This window comes from Bufo bufo, chromosome 1 (assembly GCF_905171765.1).
Source record: "Bufo bufo chromosome 1, aBufBuf1.1, whole genome shotgun sequence".
In the NCBI taxonomy this organism is placed as follows: Eukaryota; Metazoa; Chordata; class Amphibia; order Anura; family Bufonidae; genus Bufo; species Bufo bufo.
Window position 1 is genome coordinate 374,734,768 of NC_053389.1, and position 24,757 is coordinate 374,759,524.

The 24,757-nt window shown below is 41.5% G+C and overlaps 1 protein-coding gene across 4 annotated transcripts in view; it reads left to right on the forward strand.

The window, feature by feature from the left end:
• FNIP1 (folliculin interacting protein 1) overlaps nt 1–24,757 on the forward strand; it is a 238,247-nt gene that overhangs the window by 211,094 nt on the left and 2,396 nt on the right. For all 4 annotated transcript variants that reach the window (XM_040405021.1, XM_040405048.1, XM_040405039.1 and 1 more), the window contains 6 exons: nt 5,088–5,234; nt 9,553–9,722; nt 16,189–17,590; nt 18,435–18,603; nt 18,751–18,948; nt 19,140–19,255. In XM_040405021.1, the coding sequence (XP_040260955.1) occupies nt 5,088–5,234; nt 9,553–9,722; nt 16,189–17,590; nt 18,435–18,603; nt 18,751–18,948; nt 19,140–19,255 (2,202 nt within the window). The remainder of the gene's footprint in view (nt 1–5,087; nt 5,235–9,552; nt 9,723–16,188; nt 17,591–18,434; nt 18,604–18,750; nt 18,949–19,139; nt 19,256–24,757) is intronic.

Below are 24,757 nucleotides of genomic sequence, written 5' to 3' on the forward strand. Positions count from 1 at the left end.
TAGGCGGCCTGAAGCAGTGAAACCTCAGATGCTGTTAATGACTCCTCAGGATAGCAGAACATTACTGCTCATTGTTATAGCATTCTGAGATGCTTTCTTTTCCTGGATCGAAAGAGGAGCCCCCCAAGACCCAAGAAAATGTAGGATGAGGAGGACTAAAACAAACCAAATGTTCCAGTACTCAAGTCATTTGTATGAGAGAAAGGCTGTCTTAACCCCTTTATGCATTTGGACATAACTGTACGTCTGAATCGCATGTAATTTAGTGCAATCGGGCGTCACTGCATCATCAGCCGTAGTGATAGAGAACCAATCGCACCTGTCGTTGACAGCTGGCTGGGATAGGTCGCCGGCATCGGAACAGTCACACCAGTCCCATGCTGGCAATCGCTGTGATTGGCCACAGTTTCATGCCACAGCCTGATGTTAATATGGCCAGCAGGCATTTCCCAGCTGAGGAGGCATATGCAATACTATACTCTGATATAGACACCACCAGTGAAGGTGAAGCACAGTTTGTGGTTTCATCTTTGTCCGAGTCAAGCAACGCTGATTTCTTCTCCCCTTCATTGACCTAGAGTTGCAGGTCCTGCTCTGCCTGAGCTGACATGGGTAGCGGTGGACAATTATAGCCCCCAGTCCTTGATTTAATTTCCTCTCCAGACCTTAAATTTTATACCACAGGGTTCGAGACCATTAATTTTTTTTTCAGTTTCCCTAATAAATGTAATGGCAGAGCAGACTAACATTTATGCTGCTCAGTTCATTGCCCAGAATCCCAGCTCTTTCTATGTCAAAGGCCAACCTTGGACCCCCAGTAAAGCAGCATAACTGGGCAAATTTTGGGGCATACTTCTTAGTTTTAGCATCATAAAATAGAGTATTTGCGATTATTGGTCCCCGGATATACTATCTAGCACCCTCCTCTACCAAACACTTATGAGCCAAACACTTTTTGAGGCTATCCTCAAATTCCTTCACTTCACTGATAATATTCTCTGCCCACCCCTAGAAGACCCAAATTTTGATAGCTTTTATTAAATAAGGTCATTAGTTATTCATTGTTCTAGTACCTTTTTTCCCAATTTTATATTCCCGAGTAGTAAATTTTAAGGGGAGGCCTCAAATTCAGGCAATATCTCCCAAATAAAAGGGCCCAGTACGGTATTAAACTCTATAAGATCTGTCAGAGTGCCACCAGGTATACCTACCAGTAAAATTGAGCCCCCAGAATTCTTCCCCCTTTCCTATGCGTTAGTGGCAAGATTGTATGGGATCTTACACATCCTCTACTGGACAAAGGGTATCAATTATATATAGATAAATTCTAGAATAGTGTCCCTTTGCTAAAAAAAAAACCCCTTTTGTCTAGAGCTACTGCAGCCTGTTGCATGATTCATAATAATCAGGAGGCCTTCCTAAAACTTTGCTGGTACAATCAATTGGAGTGGGAGAGAGCAGCGCCATCTGCAGTGAACATCTGCTTGCTTGTGAGATATAAGGATAAGAGAGACAGCCACAATCCATGGTGTGGTACAAGAAGCTTGCTGTCCATCTGACCCAAGCCGCCTTGTAAAATACCTTTGTGCTTCACAGATATGCTGGCAGTAGGGATATATTCCTGCAATTTCAGGAAAAAGTTCTCAAAACCCTGATGCTTACTGACCAGAGTGCGGAGGACAGGTCATCTGGCAGTGATGTCAGATTATTCCTGGCCAGCATTACCCCGGAGAAAAGCCCCCCCCCCCCCCCCGAGCCCTTCCCCCTCCCCCCCAAAAAAAAGCACAAAAAGTGGAATTAGAAAGGACACAATGCTCCAATGTGAACATGGAAACCGGCCTGTGCATTAAAGACTGTTTTAAAATTGATCATACTTCCTTGAATTTTTTTTTTTTATTTTTACTCTATATCCACCCTACATATAAGCCATTATTTTTTTATTTAACTGACCAGGCCCATAGCTCACAAATTATATTAGTGCAACCAACAAAGCAAACCCCCAAATATTCCCACGATGGTCTGTATATTGTCGGCAACTCTTTCACCTAGCTTGCTTGAGAGAAAGGAATATAGGAGAGATGATTTGCCTCAACCATTTTATTTTTTTTGCTGAGGCTTTTGATAAGCTTTCTTGGACTTATATTTTATGGAATGGTTAGTAGGTTGTAGTGGGACCTGCCATTCCCCCTCCCCCAGTGTGGGATTTCCAGGTTTTCCACAGTCACCTGACTGTAAACTCTCACAGTACAACGATTAATTCTTTGAGGGTGTAGTCTCAAAAATGTTGGGTCACTTTATGTTGGTTTCTTTTTTGGGTTCCCCTCAGAACTTCTGCAATTGTCAACTAGTGCTGTATAAATTACCAAATTATTCCCCACATTTGCTTGCCACTCTTTCACACCTGTGCCTTGTCTTAGTTCCAGGCAACAGATTAGGGCCACATATAGGTTTTCTATAAAATCAGGAAACGCAGTATAATTACAGATCTGATTTTTGTGGAAAAACTTCAATATTAATTTTCACCATCCGCTGCACATTAATTTCTAGAACATACCTGTAGGGGTGTAGTTTCAAAAATGTCACTTTTGGGGTTTCTTACTGTACAGGTACCGCTGGGTTTCTGCAAATTGATGTTGCAAAAGCATTCCAGCAAAATATGCCCTCCAATAGCCTAATGGCCTCCTTCCCTTCTGAGCCTTGCTATGTGCCCATACAGCAATTTATGACCACATATGGGGTATTGCTGTATTCAGGAGAAAATTGGTAACAAAGTATGGGGTGCATTTTGTCCTGTTTTGTCAGCTCACCGCCTTTGCCAGTCCTCAGTGCATGGATCCTTAGGAGAAGAAAATCCACTGTAGAAACAAAGTAGCATGTCCAGCACTTGGGTCTTGGGTAAAGCCATAGATTTTTTTTTATTTATTTCAAGTATCTTTAAAAAAAAGTTCAAAATAGCACACAGCAGGACATCTCTCCACACCAGTCAACACGTTTCGGACTGTACTCAGTCCTTATTCATGCCAATTATGGAGTCCCTGTTCTCGTGATCGGTGGGGGTGCCAGCAGTAGGACCCCCACCGATCTAATAATTTTCTAATCGAAGTACCCCTTTAGTGGAACCCAATTTGGGATAGATGGTTTTATTTCATAGTCAGTGCAGATGTGTATTATTGTGTTTGATGAAGCGTATTTCAAGTGTTATGTGAATAACAGGAAGAAGGCTGAAATCTTTAAATTTACTGTATGAAAAGCACCTGGCCATTAACATTACACTTCTATTGCTAATATGATAGATGCATTGTGCATAACAACAGTGTCTGTTCTGTCTGTTGGTGACTGTTTTCTCATAGAAAGGAAGCCATAATTGTATTTTTCTCTTGTGTACATAAGCCTTGGCCTGTTGAAGCTGGAGCCCTCACATACAGACACTTCTTAAAAGAATATAACATGGAAGGGGATGTACTGAACACAGTGTTCATTTGTTAAAGCTTGTGTATAAGAGTATTGCTCTCAAAGTAACACCTTCCCTCTCTAATTTTGTAGTTTCCAATAAACAACATAAATTATGGTTAGCAGAGTTTGAATAAGGCGATAAAAGATCCAGGGGAGCAGGCTGTGAGCCTGTGTACACGTAGCTGCTCTGTGCCCTGTCCTTGGTCCCGTATGCCATTAATACTCTCATTTCTGGTATGGGAGGGTTCCCTTTATTGCAGTCACATGTTTGCTGGAGGGCTGCCAGCGGAATCTGATCTGTCTTGGAGGAAACACTATCAGCAGCACATTTGGCCAGGCTTACCAGAATAGTAAATAATTTATCACAAGACTCAGTCTATCTGCTGTGGGCAAACATTCTTTAACACCTCCTAAAAAGATGGATTTTAAATCCACTTGGTTTGCTTTGTAACTCATAGGGTTCTCAAAATGCTAAAATTTTGATTCGATACCATAAAAAAGTATTGCAATATTCGATACCACACAAAAGAAAAAGAAAACCCCCAAAAAGCTGTGTGCAATCCACATTTTTTGGAACGTCCGGCACATAATAAAACAGTCCTATCCTATTGTTTGGGGGGGGGGGGGACAAGGTGACTAAAACATGGCTAAATAGCGTGTTTTTCCTTTTTTTCCTTTTTATGGTGTCCACCGATTAGGAGATATACCAAATATGTTTTTTATTGTTTATATATTTTTATATGTAAATTTGGGAAAGGGGGTGATTTAAACTTTTAGGGGCACGTGTATTAAGACCGGCGTTTTAGACTTTGTCGGATCCTCCTCCAGTTCTATATGTAAGACCGCTTCTTACTGTCTTACATTTAGACCCTTTTCTATGCGTAAAACAGGTGTAGAAAATGGTAAATGAGACTAGCCTGCCGGCCCGTCCCCTTCCCCACCCACGCCCACAATTTTAGACCTGGCGCGAGTGAGAAGTCGCAGATTGCGCCTGAAGTGCGCCTAATTTAGGCATATTTCAGATTGATAAATGACCCCCCCCCCCCCCCCTCCAGGGGGCTAAAATCTCCTTTTGATCCCTTATCCTATTTACCCTAATAGATATCTCGCCTACCCTGTCATTTAACCCCTCAGGTCGTGGCACAGAGAAAATGGTAAAGGAGATGGGCCTTCCGGCCCATCCCCGTCCCCACCCACACCAGGCCCAGTTTTTTAGACCTGGCATGATCAGGGAAAAGTTGCAGATTGCGGTGTATTTCTGTTTAATAAATGATCCCCATAGTTTCTTCATGTAATGAAGCAACTACTGTGTGAGTATGTGAACATGGTGGCTGTACTAAGAACTAGAAGAAATCCTTTGTAACAGCCCTTTGAGATTTTGTACTTTACATAATCCTACTTCTCTTGGTTTGGAATATATTGTTATAATAGAACAGAATGCCCTGCGGAATAAGGGAAAATGTATTGTCTGTGACTTAGGTTACAATCAGAATGATTGTAATTAAATGTGTTTTCCTACTATGCATTAGGTATGGATGTCCTGTGTGTTTGCTGCATACATTCTGCTGGAGAAGGTTGGCTCATGTATGTTACTGTTTGTTTGATCTAAAACTGGTATGTGTTTTACTGCGCAGGACAACAATCTGTAACCTGTACACCATGCCGCGGATATCTGAACCTGTTTGGCTAACTATGATGTCTGGATCACCAGAGAAGAATCACCTGTGCCAGCGGTTTATGAAAGAGTTTGCCTTCCTGATGGAGTACACCTCAAAAACCCAGTAAGGTTTCCTATTCATTTCTAGATGGCAACTGAAAAAAACGTTATTTATATAAAATCTTTGGCTGAATATTTAGATCACAGCTTCTCAATTTCTCATCTGGGCCTTATCACTCCTGGTCACAGTTCATTCCAGATTATTATATCCTGCTTAATGTATGATTTATATGTCTGCAGAGTTAGTTAAAGAGTTGTTCCAGGAAAAAAATTCTACAGTTTTCAAACTAACACCTGGATCTGAATACTTTCGTAATTGTATGTAATACAAAATTAGCAAAGCCAGAGTTATTCAATAAAATGTATATGTATAGCGCCATCTTCTCTTTGTTCTTTTTCTTTTTTCTTTGTCCTGCTCACTGAGATGGCCGCACATGCTCAGTTTCATCCTTCTTCTGCCTCCTGAGCTGTGATAGGGAGAGAGCTGCAGCAGAATGGACACACCCCTTAGCTTCAGCAGAAAATACACTCTCCTTGAGCCGCCAGCTTGATATTAATCTAGGAGAGCAATAAATGGGGAGATCTCTGGACCGATGTGAGGTACAGGGTTTGTTGTAGCTTTGTTAGAAAGAGATTGTCATGTACTATATGATGATATTTCAATTTTTTTACATATATCAATGGATAACTCCTCTTAATCCTTTTAATGCTAGAGAAAGAGTTGTACATTTTATTATCTCTTCTCATTGGTATCGCCTGCCTCAGAGATAATAAAATAAAAACATAATTTTATTTTTATTTTTTCTTGATACTGTATATAGTTTTAATAACATATAACAAATGTACAGGTTTGTCACATTTTACAGGTTTGCATTTTCCTAAGCACATACAAGCAGCTTTTATATAGACAGAAAAATTAATCACATTCTACAGCAAAATATAAAAAAAAAAATTGAGTATGTAAATTCACCCTTAAATTCCATGTTGCCTGGGGAAAAACTACTTCCTGTTCCCAATAATGAGTGCCAACTGCTTTTCAGACACAAGGAGTTATTTTTAGGTTTGGAAAGGTTTCCAGCTGTGAAATTTTCACAAATATTCCCCACAGTAAACAGTAGCCCAAAGTCCAGCATTGGTACTTGCAATAGTAATCTAATATAAACAGAAGCATTATTTAAAGGGATCCAGTCACCAGTTTATTCTGCCATATTTAAGGACAGCATAAAACTAGTAACTGAGACCCTGAACAATATCTGTATTGAACCATCCATTTTTTTAATATTGCTATTGAGCAGTTGCACTACAAGCTGAGCACTAGAGTCCGCTCATTACATTACTCATGTTCTGGGGTCCTCCTGTAGAACCTAGTGCTCCTTCGCCCCCATTTATTTGATAGCTCTGTTTCTATAGCAGTCAGTGCTGAGGGGAGAGGTTGAGTGAGAGCCAGGAGATCATGTATATAAGGGCTCGTTACCACACGCTCTGTATTGAGCTGGACCTGCTCAATGCTGATTTTGAGCAAAACGATAATTCAGGTAAGTGACCCTGCATTTTGCCCATTTTGTTCCATTGTGTAGGATAAAATAAAACTGGTGATTGATTCTCTTTAAAAGTGATGTGCGTTCATGAAGGGCTCCTCAAATCCTCTATTATTTGCATGAGAACCCTTCTCCATATTTGTGCAATAAGAAACAACAGTATTGTAATATGTGTTACCTGTTGGGCTACATGCACACACTGTAAAATACGAACCGAACGGGCCGTCCATGATAGAAATGCCTATTCTTGTCAGCAAAACGGACAAGAATACAACATGTTTATGATTTTTGGCCCTGCAAAAAAAAAAAAAAAAACACTACATACTATAGTCTTACCACATTGAGAAGAGTGGATTTCTATGCTTAGAAAGCTAATACATATTACTGCTTTATTTACAGGCACAATATTTGATTATAATGAAACCACCACTAATATGTATTAGCTGGAGGTAAGTGCTCAGTTTTGTGTGTAGAGATCCCAGGTTTGAATCTTGTCAGAGACTTTCATATTTTTTTCTCCCATCATTTAACCCACAATAAAAGTCTATAGCTTTATCATATTGATAACTTTTTATGCTTGGGAAGCTAATATATATTACTTGTTTTTATATTCATAAGTTTCTTAGGTTTCTAAGCATAAAAAACACTAATATATTGTAAAGCTATAGCCTTTTATTATGATTTGAATGAGAGAGAAAAAAAGTAACAGAAAAAACATATATAAGTCTATCCTGGGATTTGAATTTAGGATCTCTGCGTGCAAGGTTGATAACTTACCACCAAGTTATAGCCTTATCACATAAAGAACAATGTTTTTTTATACTTGGAAAGCTAACACATATTATTGGTTTCTTTTTATAATCATATATTGTGCCTGTGAATAAACCAGTAATATGTATTAGCTTTCTAAACATAAAAATCCACTCTTCTAAATATGATAAGGCTACAGTAGTACAGTAAGCTATAGTAAGTAGCGTATGTCATATGTACATGCTAGGACACAGCTCTGAGACATTCCTTTGCCCTCAGCATTCCAACGTCTAGCCCTGTCAATCAAGGGGAGGGGGGAAGTGTGCAGAGAACAGGGGTGTTACAGAAGCAGTTCTCCAAGGACTCAGGTTTACCCCCCGGTGTCCAATTTGCTCATTTGCATATGAATAAAACACTGATATCTCTGCAGCTGTTTAGCATACAGACAGGCAAAACAAAGGTATTGTTTTAATCAGCATGATCAACCCTACCAGGCAATAAGCCTGGTTTAATAGGGTTAATGATACTGACAGAGCCTTATTAATTGTGCCTGACATTTTTAACTTGTATCTGCTGTTTGTCCTTGCAGTACTTCAAGCTGATGGGCTGGTAGTCTGTAAATAAAGCTTGCTTATTTTTGCTACAATATCCCTATGAGTATTTTTAGTCTGAACAGGTTATTTGTCAACTTGGACCCAGACAGCTTATCATGTGAGATATTTGCTCTTCAGGTCACGTCCCTCAGGATGGTCATTGTTGCCTAATTTAGTAGTATACAGTATATTCGTTTAGCATCTGGTAGCTTTTAGCTCAGGGGTAGCTTTGCAAAAGCATTCCTCTTCCAGTCAGGGGAATTTCACTTTGAGTGCCGGGCAAGCACCACAGGTCTCGTTAGAAGGGGATTCAATTATTAGGTTTACAGATGGGGCCATCTGTGTTGTCTTCCTGGTGTTAAAGTACGTGATCTTGTGGATTAGATTGATAGATTGGCACCAGTGACAAAGAGGTGGGTGAAGGACATCTGGGTAGTAAGGGATCTGTGTTGTAAGCTGAGGGCAAGGACCTCAAATGTAGTATTTTCTGAAATACTTCCTGTACCACGTAGAACACCAGAGTTGCAGTAGGACATTAAGGAGGTTAACAAGCAGACCAAAAACTAGTGTAGGAAGGAGGGATTCTCTGTTGGCTACAGGTTTTATGGTAGGGTTAGAGTGCACTTCAATGGGGAGGGTGCAGCTGTCCTTGGGGAGACGGTTGGAGCAGTCTTTAAACTAGGGATTGGAGGGGAGTGCCACTACATTATATGAGGGGAGGATAGTGCAGATAGTTACCTGGGGCTAAGTACGGATGGAGTAGAGTTAACACTCCTGATTTCTGAGTTGTGTTATCTAATCTAAGCAAACGCCTTCAATTGCTTTTCAATGGCTTTTGTCTCAAGATAACGCGATGAGTTAAGAAATTTGAGTTAAGAGCTGGAGTGCTAACCCTGCTCCATCTGTAATTAAAATGGGGCAGGAAAAGAGAACAGTTAATTAGGATATATTTAAAATAAAAAGTAACCAAAAACCACCTTATTACATATATACTAATGCCAGAAGCTTGACCAATAAAATTGATTAACTAGAATTCCAACATAGTGGGAATAAAAAAAAGACAAAGAAAAAGGATGATTGAAGGGAGCTCCAATAATTATGTGTAAATATATCAGCGGTCAGTAGCAACTGCTGATGCTGTTGCTTTTCCCCATACAGACTGGTTGTTTGCCAGCAGCAGAGTGCTGTTTAGACAGCTTGATTAAATTACTTTTTAGGTGACAGCACAAACGATCATATTACCTGATGAACGAGCATTTACTCCGCCAGATAATTGCTAACAAGTGTTCCTATGAATGCTTGTTAACGATTATCCAGCCGAGGATCAGCCCATGTAAAGTTGCTTTAATACATTTTTTAGCAATGCTCCAATGCCCTATGTAGGTATTGGGATGATTGATTTCCATAGTAAATGCATTTACCCTTTCCAGAAATATCATATTTGAGCGTTGGCACATGTTTGTATGTTATTTGTATTAAGCATGTGTGCTTCTTATTTCAGGTTCCTTCCAGCTCTTATCACCGCTGTCCTCACAAATCACCTGGCATGGGTCCCTACAGTAATGCCCAATGGACAACCGCCCATTAAAATCTTCCTCGAAAAACACTCTTCACAAAGTGTAGACTTGCTGGCAAAGACCCACCCATACAACCCTCTCTGGGCACAGCTTGGTAAGTTGCACTTGACATTAGTACTAATGTTTCTTAACCACTTCAGCCCCCCTAGCTTAAACCCCCTTAATGACCAGACCACTTTTTACAATTCTGCACTACACTACTTTCACGGTTTATTGCTCGGTCATACAACTTACCACCCAAATGAATTTTACCTCCTTTTCTTCTCACTAATAGAGCTTTCATTTGGTGGTATTTCATTGCTGCTGACATTTTAACCTTTTTTGATATTAATCAAAAATGACTGAAATTTTTGCAAAAAAATGAAATTTTTCACTTTCTGTTGTAATTTATATACATTTCTATATAAATTTTTCTCTAAATTTATTGTTCTACATGTCTTTGATAAAAAAAAAAATGCAATAAGTGTATATTTATTGGTTTAGGTAAAAGTTATAGCGTTTATAAACTATGGTGCAAAAAAAAATTAATTTACGCACTTTGACTTTCTGAGCACCTGTCATGTTTCCTGAGGTTCTACAATGCCCAGACAGTAGAAACACCCCACAAATGACCCCATTTCGGAGAGTAGACACCCTAAGGTATTCGCTGATGGGCATAGTGAGTTCATGGAAGTTTTTATTTTTTGTCACAAGTTAGCGGAAATTGAATTTTTTATTAATTTTTTCTTACAAAGTCTCACTAACTTGTGACAAAATTAAATTTTACATGAACTCACCATACCCCTCACGGAATACCTTGGGGTGTCTTCTTTCTAAAATGGGGTCACTTGTGGGGTATTTATACTGCCCTGGCATTTTAGGGGCCCTAAAGCGTGAGAAGTAGTTTGGAATCCAAATGCGTAAAAATGCCCTGTGAAATCCTAAAAGTACTCATTGGAATTTGGGCCCCTTTGCGCATCTTGGCTGCAAAAAAGTGTCACTCATGTGGTATCGCCGTACTCAGAAGAAGTAGGGCAATGTGTTTTGGGGTGTATTTTTACATATATCCATACTGTGTGTGAAAAATATCTCTGTAAATGACAACTTTTTAAAAAAAAAATTATACAAAGTTGTCAATTTACAGAGATATTTCTCTCACCCAGCATGGGTATATGTAAAAAAAAACACCCCAAAACACATTGCCCTACTTCTCCTGAGTACGGCGATACCACATGAGTGACACTTTTTTGCAGCCAAGATGTGCAAAGGGGCCCAAATTCCAATGAGTACCTTTTAGGAGGAGCATTTTTAGGCATTTGAATTCCAGACTTCTTCTCACGCTTTAGGGCCCCTTATAATGCCAGGGCAGTATAAATACCCCACATGTGACCCCATTTTGGAAAGAAGACACCCCAAGGTATTCCGTGAGGGGCATGGCGAGTTCATCGAAGTTTTTTTTTTTGGCACAAGTTAGCGGAAATTGATATTTTTTTTTTTTCCTCACCAAGTCTCTCTTTCTGCTAACTTGGGACAAAAAGTTCAATGGACTCAATATGCCCCTCAGCGAATACCTTGGGGTGTCTTCTTTCCAAAATGGGGTCATTTGTGGGGTGTTTGTACTGCCCTGGCATTTGAGGGTCTCCGCAATCATTACATGTATGGCAAGCATTAGGAGTTTCTGCTATTCTCCTTATATTGAGCATACGGGTAATGAGATATTTTTTTTCCATTCAGCCTCTGGGCTGAAAGAAAAGATGAACGGCACAGATTTCTTCATTCGCATCGATCAATGTGGATGAAAAAATCTCTGGGAGGCTAGCGAAGTACAGGAAGCCGCTGCGATTGATAAAATATATCAAAACTGATTTTTTATTTTTTTTATCGCCGCAGCGCTTGTGTAGTGACTGTGCAGGCCTGATCGGGCAAACACTGCGTTTTGGGTGGAGGGCGAGCTAAGGTGACACTAATACTATTATAGATCTGACTGTGATCAGTTCTGATCACTTACAGATACTATAAAGTACCAATGCTGATTAGCGATACGCTAATCAGCGAATCAGTGACTGCGGTGCGGTGGGCTGGGCGCTAACTGAAGCTAACTACCTACCAAAGGGGCCTAAACTAACCTAAACCTAACAGTCAATACTGGAGGGGGAAAAAAGTGACAGTTTACACTGATCACTTTTTTCCCTTTCACTAGTGATTGACAGGGGTGATCAAGGGGTTAATTGGGGTGATGGGGGTGTGATCTGGGGCTAAATATGTAGTGTTTGGTCTACTCACTGTGATCTGTGCTCTCTGCTTGGACCAACCGACAAAAAGGACCCAGCAGAGAGCACAGAAGCCATTTAACACATTATATTTATAAATATAATGTGTTATATGGCTGGTGGTTCGTTATTTTAAAAGTCACAAACCTGCCAGCGCTAGTCACTGGCTGGCAGGCTGGTGACCAACTCCTTGTGGGCCTTTGGCCGACTCGCACTGCGCATGTGCGGGCCGCATATGCGCGTCATCTCGCGTCTCGCGACATGTTGCGTATATGCGTCCAGGAGGAATAACCCGGCCGCCCGCAGGACGCATCCCTGCGTTAGGCGGTCGGGAGGTGGTTAAATCTGTGGATAACGTTGCAATTTAAATGTAATGTTAGGCTTAGTTGTCCATAGCAACCAATTTGATTCCTTTTTTTATTTATTTTAGAGCTCCTTTGGAAAATGGGAGGTGGCATCTGATTAGTTACTTTGAGCAACTAAGCCAGCTTTCCTTTGCACCAGTTAAATTTCTCACGCAATAACTTTTCCTATTAGTTTCATTCTGCACACTGCTTACATTACAATGGTTCTCAAGTTATAATATCAATGACTGTTGTAAGTTAAAAGAATGTAACTTGAGATCATAACTCTATGGAGAACAAATAATTGGCTTTCATTCACCAAAATGTCACCCAGAATAATAAAAAAAAGAAAAAAAGAGATACGTAATCAGTACAGATAAATCAAGTCACTTGAGAGTTGCTGGAAGCTGTACATCACTTTTTATGTAGTGAACAGTAATGTCTTCCTGTATAGAACTCACTGTGTAACCAGAAAATACCATGGAGCCATCTTCATCTGGTTTTCAAAGGAGCAGTTTATCCTGGCACAGATGAAGAGCAGTATAGGACTTGTAGTACCACACTGTACAGTAGAGAGGCGCTACTAGGCAGACAGTCGGTGCATCCACTTCAGTACCTATGCTGATTAGTTGGATCTTCCAGTCAATCACAACTGCCAGTATGCCACACATCTGAATTGTGTGCAACATTGTATGTTGACTGTGCTTTCAACATGTAATGGCCTTGGACAGATAATTTCAAAGTGAAAATATCGTATCCTGAGTACAAGGTAACTTCAATGACCACTGTATATCCATATGCTGTGTAGGTCAACTTTGGGTGACAACTCGGTTCGCAGGAATAGTTCTTTTGAAATAGGCCCACACAGTACTTGTTCAACATTTTCATGACTGTTTTCTATGTGGCACTATTGTGTAGGCTTTTATTGCTGTGTACTTAGAAATTTTTGTGTGGGCACGCAGATTTCATGGACATAATTACTATGTGGAGAGACTGCTGTATTGTGAATAAGCAAATCTTTCTAACTGGTTTGTACATTTTCCAGTCAATAGAATACAATGGGAGAATTAATTTGCTTATTCTTGTTTGTTAGACGATAGTCTCTTAATGGCTGGCAAAGTGAGCAGAAAGGGAAATAAAAATAAGCTGGTCCATATCTGTGAGCATCTTGCCTATATACAGAGCCACTATGTGCCTGTGCTTGAAGCTACTTGGTATACTATTATGATTATAGTATGTACATTTTATAGCAAATGTATTCCCATAATTACTAGTTTTTATTTTTGTCCTTTTGGCTTTGATGTTCAATCATTTTCTGATCTGTGACAAACTATTAAGATGGATTTACACTGCCTGATATTCGGGAAGATTATCGGGAATAAATGTTCCTGCGAACGCTAGTTCCCAACAAGGTGCTGCTGATCACCCGATGAACGAGCGTTTCATCCTGTCGTTTGTGCGGGCACCACCTTTTACCAGTTCTGGGCAGCCTTATAATACCTTGTTGTCACTATGCAGCCATCTGTGCAGCTTCCACCTTCACCTGCTGTCACGTCTAGATTTTCAGCCTTGCGGACAGGGTCTCCTCTCTCCCTCTGATTGTTCATGTTTATTGTACTTGTTTTTGTATTCTATTATGTATGTATACCCGATTTCCATATGACAGTATCCTGGAATTAATGGCGCCCTAAAATAAAAAATACTACTGCAAAAAATAACATAGATGTTTTTCAGTGTATTATATGTACCTCAAAATTGTGACAAAAAAAAAAAAAACCTCTCTCTCATAATGCTAGTGATGGAAAAGTAAAAATAGCTGTGTGCGTCCTTAAGGGATGCATTCAACAGTCCGTGGGTGTGGTGCACCGATTGTTTTTTAGGTTCTGCTGCCATCTAGTGCCCTTTTTTTTTACTGAGGAAAAGGTTTTAAGACATTTTAACCAATGGAGTGAATTATAGACCTGAAGACGAATAACTGTTTGCTATAGGTTGGAATTTTATTACTTTACTTAAAATTGTGTGCAACATATTATGTCCCTACATCACTTTCTTCTCTTTCCCAACCTGTATGGAACATACTGACACATATGGACATGGCTACAGCACAAATAGTCTTTATACCTTAGATTGTGAGCCCCATTGGGGACAGTTGGATACTGATGTCTGTAAAGCACTGCAGAATATAGCAGCGCTATATAAGTGCATAAAATAAATAAATAAAGGTACTTTCACACTTGCGGCAGGACGGATCCGACATGCTGTTCACCATTTACTGCATGTCAGGTTTTTTAGTCCGGCGGCTTTCGCCGTGCTGCGCCGGAGCTCCGCCCCCGTCCCAATTATAGTCAATGGGGACGGAGCGGCGGCCTGGGGGCACGGCGAAATAGCCGCAGGACGGATCCGACATGGTGAACAGCATGTCGGATCCGTCCTGCCGCAAGTGTGAAACTAGCCTAAATATGCAATGTGCTGGTGTTGCACAGTCTATGGGGGAGGGTGAATGCACAGACAGAGCTGTAGCACAGTTTTCCAAGACGAAGGGGTTGAAAGAGGTCAACACCAATGCAGTTGTCCATCGTAGCTACGTTTGTGATACAGTTAATACCAAACTGCTATCACTTTTTTCCAGTTATGAGCAGTAATTCATTTATTGTTGATTTTATTATTTTTCCTTTTCACTGTAAGCATGTATCTACCTGTATTCTGTCTGGAATTTAAAGTGGTCGTCCATTTATAAAGAGCTGTAATAGGGGACCCTGGACCCCCACCCATTGCCTGAATGAGGGGTCCTGTGTTCCCTGTTTGAATTGAGTGGTGGTAGACCGTGCTAACTGTCACTCCATTCAAAGTCTATGGGACTGATGAAGACTGCCAAGCAGTGTATTCTATCTTAGTCAGTCACATAGACTTTGAATGGAGCAAAAGCACATAAATGACCAACAGTCACATTCCCACTGATTTAGCTGTTTCCTAGATACTACCCTGTATAACTCTTTATAATCGGAATACCACTTTAACAAGTCTGGGCTTTGCACAGATAGGTTGTAGTCACAAGAAAAGGGATCATTATGGATGAGCTTGTAAACCTTGTTCTTGCATGACCATGGTGAAACACCTGATAGATAAACCAAAGATAATCTTTTAGGGTAATAAGGAAGTAATCTGCCATATGTATCAGAGGTTAAAGGGAGTCTGTCACCAGCATTTCACTTTTTTAACCCTTCCTACAGCTCCCTAGCATGCTTACAGTTAATAAAAACGTTACCTCTGGCATCAATCCTGGCCTTTTAGAACCCTCAAAAACGATCTTTAGAAGATATGCAAATGAGGGCTCGCAAGTGCCCAGGGCGGCGTTACTCTCTTAGGTGCCCTGCTTGCTCAGCCTTCTCATTGCGTCCCCCCGCCCCTTCCTACCCTCTGACCGCCCATCCTTTCCCTCTGACCGCCTTTGTACTAACTTGTTATGCTGCCGATATCCCACGCCGGCGCACTCATTCCTTTGGCCGGCGCATGCGCAATAGTTACTGTGATGCCGTACAAGGAATGGGCATCGCAGTGCGCATGCGCCGGCCAAAGGAATGAGTGCGCCGACGCGGGATATCGGCAGCATAACAAGTTAGTACAAAGGCGGTCAGAGAGAAAGGATGGGCGGGCAGAGGGTAGGAAGGGGCGGGGGGACGCAATGAGAAGGCTGAGCAAGCAGGGCACCTAAGAGAGTAACACCGCCCTGGGCACTTGCGAGCCCTCATTTGCATATCTTATAAAGATCGTTTTTGAGGGTTCTATAAGTCCAGGATTGATGCCAGAGGTACAGTTTTTATTAACTGTAAGCATGCTAGGGAGCTGTGGGAAGGGTTAAAAAAGTGAAATGCTGGTGACAGACTCCCTTTAAGAGTCCAGATACAGCAGTGCACCAGAATCTGGTATTGTAATATGTTTACTTAACATTTTTCTCTTGTCTGTGTAGGAGATTTATATGGAGCCATTGGGTCACCTGTGCGGTCATCACGAACGGTTGTTGTTGGCAAGAGGCAAGATCTTGTGCAGAAGTTGCTGTATTTTCTTACCTACTTTATTAGGTGCTCTGAGCTCCAAGAGACCCACCTCTTGGAGAGTGGGGAAGATGAAGCCATTGTTATGCCTGGTACAGTCATCACTACCATGCTGCAGAAAGGCGAGGTAGAAGAGACTGACTATGTCCTGATCACAATGCACAAAAATAAGGGCTGTTTGCTGAGCAGTGATTCAGAGGAAATGCGAACTTCTGAAAATAAGTGTCAGTGTTGCCAGTGTCCCCTCACTGACCAACAGAACAACGGCTTGGTACAGGAGAACCATCCAAAGAGCTCCTTCTCAGAGTCAGTAGAGGCAAGCAGTGATGGAAGCCAGTTAGTTTCTCAGTCATCCAGCCAAGAAGAAAACAGTTATTCTGAAGTATACAAGGATAAGTTCATAACCTGTCTGGATGCTAAGATAGAGACTGTCATTAATGTTGGAGCAGCTCCATTAGACAAAAGTGTCTTGGCACTTGACAGTCTTGAGCCAGCAGTTCAGAGTCTGGAAAATGAAAAACCACTTGATAAAAGCCAAACTGTTAAAGGCATGAGAACTAGTGAAATTAGTATAGAGAAGAAACCTCCTGACAAGTCTGCAGCAGTGCCTTGTGGTTCTGGCCATCTCTTGAACAAGGTGAAATTTCAGATTGGTGATTCTATGTCACCTGACTCCGATATAGAGATAAAAATCCAAAATGTAGCAGATCAGATGCAGAAGCACCAGCTTAATCCAGTGCAGGAACAGAGGACGCTTTCTGATCACCAGTTAAGTGTGGCAAAACCAAACCAAAATACTGAGGACCAAAAAAACGGTGGGTCATCTGAGAAGCATACTCTGGTTGCACACAAAATCCAAAACTGGAATCCCTTTCATCCTGAAAACATTAGCATGTTTGATGAGTATTTTCCAGAAGATGGTTCTATTGAGGCAAAGATCATTGATGAAATTCCAAAAGGAGGTGTAAAAAAGTCTGATCGTGACCATGATTTGGGGTGCTCAACCACACTGTGTGAAACAGGCAAGCCTTCTTGTAACCGAACAAATTCACTTCCGAATTTATGCAAAAACTGCTTTGCTGAGCAGGACAAAGGAGACAAAGTCTCTGTATCTGTCCCCCATGGGGATAAAGAGAAATCTGAGTGTAAAGTTGCAGTCGGCACTGACTGGGACATTCCAAGGAATGAGAGCTCAGATAGTGCCCTGGGTGACAGTGAAAGTGAGGATACAGGCCATGAGCTTCTCACACCAAGTATTAATTACTATGGGACCGAGCATGAAGAGTGGATGGAAGAAGAGGAAATACAGTTTCCAGGGTGAGAAGTTACATGTTGTTGATGTCAATTACAGTTACTCAATGTGGTCATAGGTGAATATCTTGATACCATATAACTGATGCTCTGTACTCTAACAGGCTTAGTAGTGTGCCTAATGAGAGAGAAATATTGGGTCTACAGTTACTTTATTAAATAGTTTCCACTGATATTTTGTTAATTTTATTTCCCATAGGCTCCCAGTTACACCTTATGGAAAAACTATAGCATTCATAACATTTGCTACTAAAGCACATATTTATCATATTTTGTTGCTGCTACATTGCAGTATGGAATAGTGAAATAGTTATAACACAAATTTTATATATATATATATATATATATATATATATATATATATCAATCACATCTTATTCTCTGTTAACACTTCATGTTGTGAAGTGTAAGGTCCAGAAGTCTAAAAGCCTGATCTTGGTGTAGACCAGGGATCTGCAATCTTTGGCACGCCAGCTGTTTTGAAACCACAGTTCTTATCATGCTCCATTCATTTCTATGGACGTTCTGAGAATAGCGGAGCAAGTATGCATGCTCGGAGTTATAGTTTTACAACAGCTAGAGTGCCAGAGGTTGCCTACCCCTAGTGTAAACCTTAGCGACTAGCTGGAACTGGGATCTCCAAGATATTCTCTGGACATTGCCAAGTCATGACAGTTGACAGTGTGTACCAATTGTCTATTTGGTGGTAGCTTTTGTCTAGGTCTTGGAAAAGCTGATGTATTTTGGCAGTTAATATTTTTTCTGAAAAAAAATGCCGAGCCTTTTCAAGTACAAAGATTTGTGCACTTTTTCTTCTGACATCTTTTATGAACATCTTCTTGTTTTTTAGATCAAAATTGGTGGAAGTCAACTCTGTAAAGCCCAACATTGCTAACTTTGGGAGATCTTTGTTAGCTGGCTATTGCTCATCCTATGTACCAGACTTTGTTCTTCAAGGAATAGGAAGTGAGGAAAAGTTAAGGCAGTGCCTGGTGTCAGACTTGTCACACGCTGTACAGGTATGTACTGCACACATATTGGGGACATGTGAAGTACTGGTGTTTCATTTTTTTCCCCTTCAAAATCCAGCAAGCAATCTCTGATGAGGGAGTTCTAGTGGGTGACTGACTCATTGATCATTTTGTCTGTTTGATTTTCCTCCATAGCATCCAGTCTTGGATGAACCCATTGCAGAGGCTGTCTGCATTATTGCAGACGTGGATAAATGGTCGGTACAAGTGGCCAGTAGTCAGAGGAGGACGACTGATAATAAGTTGGGCAAGGAGGTGCTGGTATCCAGCCTGATCTCCAGTCTTCTTCATTCCACTCTCCAGCTGTATAGACACAACTTATCTGCAAACTTTGTAAGTATTGTTGTTTTTTATGGTTGAACTCCACTGCAAGCCTTTAAAGTACAGTCTTGACTTTTTGCTTATAAGCAACTGTTGGTATACATTACAGATAGGGCAACCCCTAACCCTGTATGCACAAGCAGAAATCTTTGAATCTTTGTTCTTGCCACTGTAACAAATGTAATTTTTCTCCTCTCCATTAGTGCATCATGCATTTGGAAGACCGTCTGCAAGAGCTTTACTTCAAAAGCAGAATGCTTTCTGAATATTTGAAAGGACAAACCAGAGTTCATGTGAAAGAGCTCAGTATGGTGTTAGGGTAAGATTGTTAGAGACCTTATCACATGTATTGACACCGCATCCTAAAAACTAGATCATATCAGGGTCCATTCACACCTCAAGTGTTTTGCGGTTCACAAATTGCGGATCCGCAAAACATGGACACTGGCCATGTACGTTATGCATTTTGAGGACTGTACATAGCACTATGACAGAAATGCCTATTCTTGTCCGTGGACATGCTCTATCTTTTTTGCAGAGCTGCGGAACAGAAGTGCTGTACGCATCTTTTGCGGCCCCATTGAAATGAATGGGTCCGCACCCCTTTCGCAAAATTGCGGAACAGATGCGGCCCCATAAATGTGAACGTGTGAATGGATCCTTAAAGGGATTGTCCAGGATTAGAAAAATCATGGCTGCTTTTACTACAAACAACGTCACACCTAAGTTTCTCACATGGACACAAGCTGTTGTGTGACCTGTGTGGTGGCACAGGGCACTCTCTGATAACCAGCTCACTCCTGCTTTCTCTCATGGCTACTGCTTTGGTGATGGTGAGTTAACAGTACTCCCATGGACACTCCTAACTCAACGAACTTCCAGTGTTGAGAAAACATTGCAGGAGACCCACTTTTCCTCTGCTCAGTGTGCAGTAGTAATCTCTCTGTCTCATATCTGTCCACCACAATTTTTTATTTTCCTGCTGCTCCTGTTCTTCCACTGTCAGCCCTCAAAGCTGTGCTGAAATGTCAAAAATAAAAGGTGGGATCTGATTGGTTGTTATGGGGCAACTAAGCCAGTTCTACTTTACACCAGTTTGATAAGTGACCCCCAACAGTCTTGACTGCCGAGATGGCACTGATGTCTCCTCTCCATTCTAAGCGTGAGCTCGGTAGTGCAAACTATATATTACATTGCGGCTTTGAGAGCCCACCGCGTGTAGTAGGAAAATAAAATATAGCAATCTGGACTTTATCTGCAGTACTACTCATTAATACTGCAGGTAATGGTCCCATATCATTGTCACAGGATTTCCTATAAGAGGCTTGCACCTCTTAATTATTGTGGCTAATCTGACAGCTGTGGAACTAGGAAAACTGGAGTAACTTTTCTAGAAAAAAGTATTAGGTGTAAAGGGAGTCTGTCACCTAATTTTTACCTATTAAACCACTTGTACTGGCAGCAGATTGTTGCAGATGCGTGGCAGACATATCTTGACATCTTGCAAGAAATCTTGCAAGACATATCTTGCTTCACTCCGACTTTCTACTCCCCTAGACGGCATATCGGTGACGTCAGAGCAGAGGAGGAGGAAGCCGTCCACAGCATAGGGGACGAGAGAGCCGGAGTGAAGGGGGAAACATTTTGATCTTAGGGGCGGAACTCAACCTGGGAAAGGGCAGCAGGCTTGGGCACTTTGAGAACCTAATAGAAAAAAGGATTGCGCTGCAGGAGAAGATTCTTTTCTCTTTATGTCAGTTCCCTTTCTTTTATATTCGAAAAAGGTCTTCAGCTAATAGGACCACATACACACTTCAAATCTCAACAGTGGCATGGAAACCTGTAATGTAGTGAAAAAACGACCTATGGTGTAGTATGCTCCAAACACTTATCGCGCCTTGTGAATAGAATATACTCACAAAACTCCACTTGTAAAACGCGTGGATAAAGGTCTCTACGGTATCTTCTATCGGAGAACTCTGTGGTGAAAAAACGCACTATGGTGTAGTATGTTCCAAACACCTATCGCGCCTTGTGTATAAGATATACTCACAAGACTCCACTTGTAAAACGCGTGGATAAGGATCTCGTCGGTGTCTTCTATAGGAGAGCTCTGATAGTATAGCGGGCATAAGCCTGGAGCCGTCAATTCAGCAGGTCTTCATCCAAACCGCGATCCAACCAGTAGAGTGCTGCTTATTAACCACCTCAGCCCTTATAGCTTAAACACCCTTAATGACCAGGCCACTTTTTACACTTCTGACCTACCCTACTTTCACCGTTTATTGCTCGGTCATGCAACTTACCACCCAAATTAATTTTACCTCCTTTTCTTCTCACTAATAGAGCTTTCATTTGGTGGTATTTCATTGCTGCTGCCATTTTTACTTTTTTTGTTATTAATCGAAATTTAACGATTTTTTTTCAAAAAAATGACATTTTTCACTTTCAGGTGTAAAATTTTGCAAAAAAAAACGACATCCATATATAAATTTTTCTCTAAATTTATTGTTCTACATGTCTTTGATTAAAAAAAAAAATGTTTGGGTAAAAAAAAAAAATGGTTTGGGTAAAAGTTATAGCGTTTACAAACTATGGTGCAAAAATGTGAATTTCCGCTTTTTGAAGCAGCTCTGACTTTCTGATCACCTGTCATGTTTCCTGAGGTTCTACAATGCCCAGACAGTACAAACACCCCACAAATTACCCCATTTCGGAAAGTAGACACCCTAAGGTATTCGCTGATGGGCATAGTGAGTTCATAGAACTTTTTTTATTTTTTGTCACAAGTTAGTGGAATATGATTATTTATTTTTTTTTCTTACAAAGTCTCATATTCCACTAACTTGTGACAAAAAATAAAAACTTCTATGAACTCACTATGCCCATCAGCGAATACCTTGGGGTGTCTTCTTTCCAAAATGGGGTCACTTGTGGGGTAGTTATACTGCCCTGGCATTCTAGGGGCCCAAATGTGTGGTAAGTAGTTTGAAATCAAAATGTGTAAAAAATGGCCGGTGAAATCCAAAAGGTGCTCTTTGGAATGTGGGCCCCTTTGCCCACCTAGGCTGCAAAAAAGTGTCACACATGTGGTATCTCCGTACTCAGGAGAAGTTGGGCAATGTGTTTTGGGGTGTCATTTTACATATACCCATGCTGGGTGAGATAAATATCTTGGTCAAATGCCAACTTTGTATAAAAAAATTGGAAAAGTTGTCTTTTGCCAAGATATTTCTCTCACCCAGCATGGGTATATGTAAAAAGACACCCCAAAACACATTGCCCAACTTCTCCTGAGTACGGGGATACCAGATGTGTGACACACTTTTTTGCAGCCTAGGTGGGCAAAGGGGCCCACATTCCAAAGAGCACCTTTCGGATTTCACCGGCCATTTTTTACAGATTTTGATTTCAAACCACTTCTCACGCATTTGGCCCCTAAAATGCCAGGGCAGTATAACTACCCCACAAGTGACCCCATTTTGGAAAGAAGACACCTCAAGGTATTTCGTGATGGGCATAGTGAGTTCATGGAAGTTTTTATTTTTTGTCACAAGTTAGTGGAATATGAGACTTTGTAAGGAGAAAAAAAAAAATCATCATTTTCCGCTAACTTGTGACAAAAAATAAAAATTTCTAGGAACTCGCCATGCCCCTCACGGAATACCTTGGGGTGTCTTCTTTCCAAAATGGGGTCACTTGTGGGGTAGTTATACTGCCCTGGCATTCTAGGGGCCCCAATGTGTGGTAAGTAGGTAAATGACCTGTGAAATCCGAAAGGTGCTCTTTGGAATGTGGGCACCTTTGCCCACCTAGGCTGCAAAAAAGTGTCACACATCTGGTATCCCCTTACTCAGGAGAAGTTGGGCAATGTGTTTTGGGGGTGTCTTTTTACATATGCCCATGCTGGGTGAGAGAAATATCTTGGCAAAAGACAACTTTTCCCATTTTTTATACAAAGTTGGCATTTGACCAAGATATTTATCTCACCCAGCATGGGTATATGTAAAATGACACCCCAAAACACATTGCCCAACTTCTCCTGAGTACGGCGATACCAGATGTGTGACACTTTTTTGCAGCCTAGATGCGCAAAGGGGCCCACATTCCTTTTATGAGGGCATTTTTAGACATTTGGATCCCAGACTTCTTCTCACGCTTTAGGGCCCCTAAATGCCAGGGCAGTATAAATACCCCACATGTGACCCCATTTTGGAAAGAAGACACCCCAAGGTATTTAATGAGGGGCATGGCGAGTTCATAGAATTTTTTATTTTTTTGGCACAAGTTAGCGGAAATTGATTATTTATTTTTTCTCACAAAGTCTCCCTTTCCGCTAACTTGGGACAAAAATTTCAATCTTTCATGGACTCAATATTCCCCTCAGCGAATACCTTGGGGTGTCTTCTTTCTGAAATGGGGTCACATGTGGGGTATTTATACTGCCCTGGCATTCTAGGGGCCCTAAAGCGTGAGAAGTCTGGAATATAAATGTCTAAAAATTTTTACGCATTTGGATTCCGTGAGGGGTATGGTGAGTTCATGTGAGATTTTTTTTTTTGACACAAGTTAGTGGAATATGAGACTTTGTAAGGAAAAAAAAAATAATTTCCGCTAACTTGGGCCAAAAAAATGTCTGAATGGAGCCTTACAGGGGGGTGATCAATGACAGGGGGGTGATCAGGGAGTCTATATGGGGTGATCACCCCCCTGTCATTGATCACCCCCCTATAAGGCTCCATTCAGATGTCCGTATGTGTTTTGCGGATCCGATCCATGTATCCGTGGATCCGTAAAAAACATACTGACATCTGAATGCAGCCTTACAGGGGGGTGATCAATGACAGGGGGGTGATCAATGACGGGGGGGGTGATCAATGACAGGGAGGTGATCAGGGAGTCTATATGGGGTGATCACCCCCTGTCATTGATCACCCCCCTGTAAGACTCCATTCAGACGTCCGTATGTGTTTTGCGGATCCGATCCATGTATCAGTGGATCCGTAAAAATCATACGGACGTCCGAATGGAGCCTTAAAAGGGGGGTGATCAATGACAGGGGGGTGATCAATGACAGGGGGTGATCAGGGAGTGTATATGAGGTGATCACCCCCGTCATTGATCACCCCCCTGTAAGGCTCCATTCAGATGTCCGTATGTGTTTTGCGGATCCGATCCATGTATCAGTGGATCCGTAAAAATCATACGGACGTCCGAATGGAGCCTTACAGGGGGGTGATCAATGACAGGGGGGTGATCAGGGAGTCTATATAGGGTGATCAGTGGTTCATAAGGGGTTAATAAGTGACAGGGGGGGGGGGTGTAGTGTAGTGGTGTTTGGTGCTACTTTACTGAGCTACCTGTGTCCTCTGGTGGTCGATCCAAACAAAAGGGACCACCAGAGGACCAGGTAGCAGGTATATTAGACGCTGTTATCAAAACAGCGTCTAATATACCTGTTAGGGGTTAAAAAAATCGCATCTCCAGCCTGCCAGCGAACGATCGCCGCTGGCAGGCTGGAGATCCACTCTCTTGCCTTCCGATCCTGTGAACGCACACGCCTGTGTGCGCGCGTTCACAGGAAATCTCGGCTCACGCGAGATGACTCGTATATGCGTCGCTGAGCGCAGGGCTGCCGCCTCCGGACCGCAATCCTGCGTTAGGCGGTCCGGAGGCGGTTAAGGATAACACCGGACTCCCACTTCCAAAGATTTGCTCTGAAGCTCACAGGAACCTGTGAGCTTCAGAGCAGATCTTTGGAAGTGGGAGTCCGGTGTTATCCTTAATAAGCAGCACTCTACTGGTTGGATCGCGGTTTGGA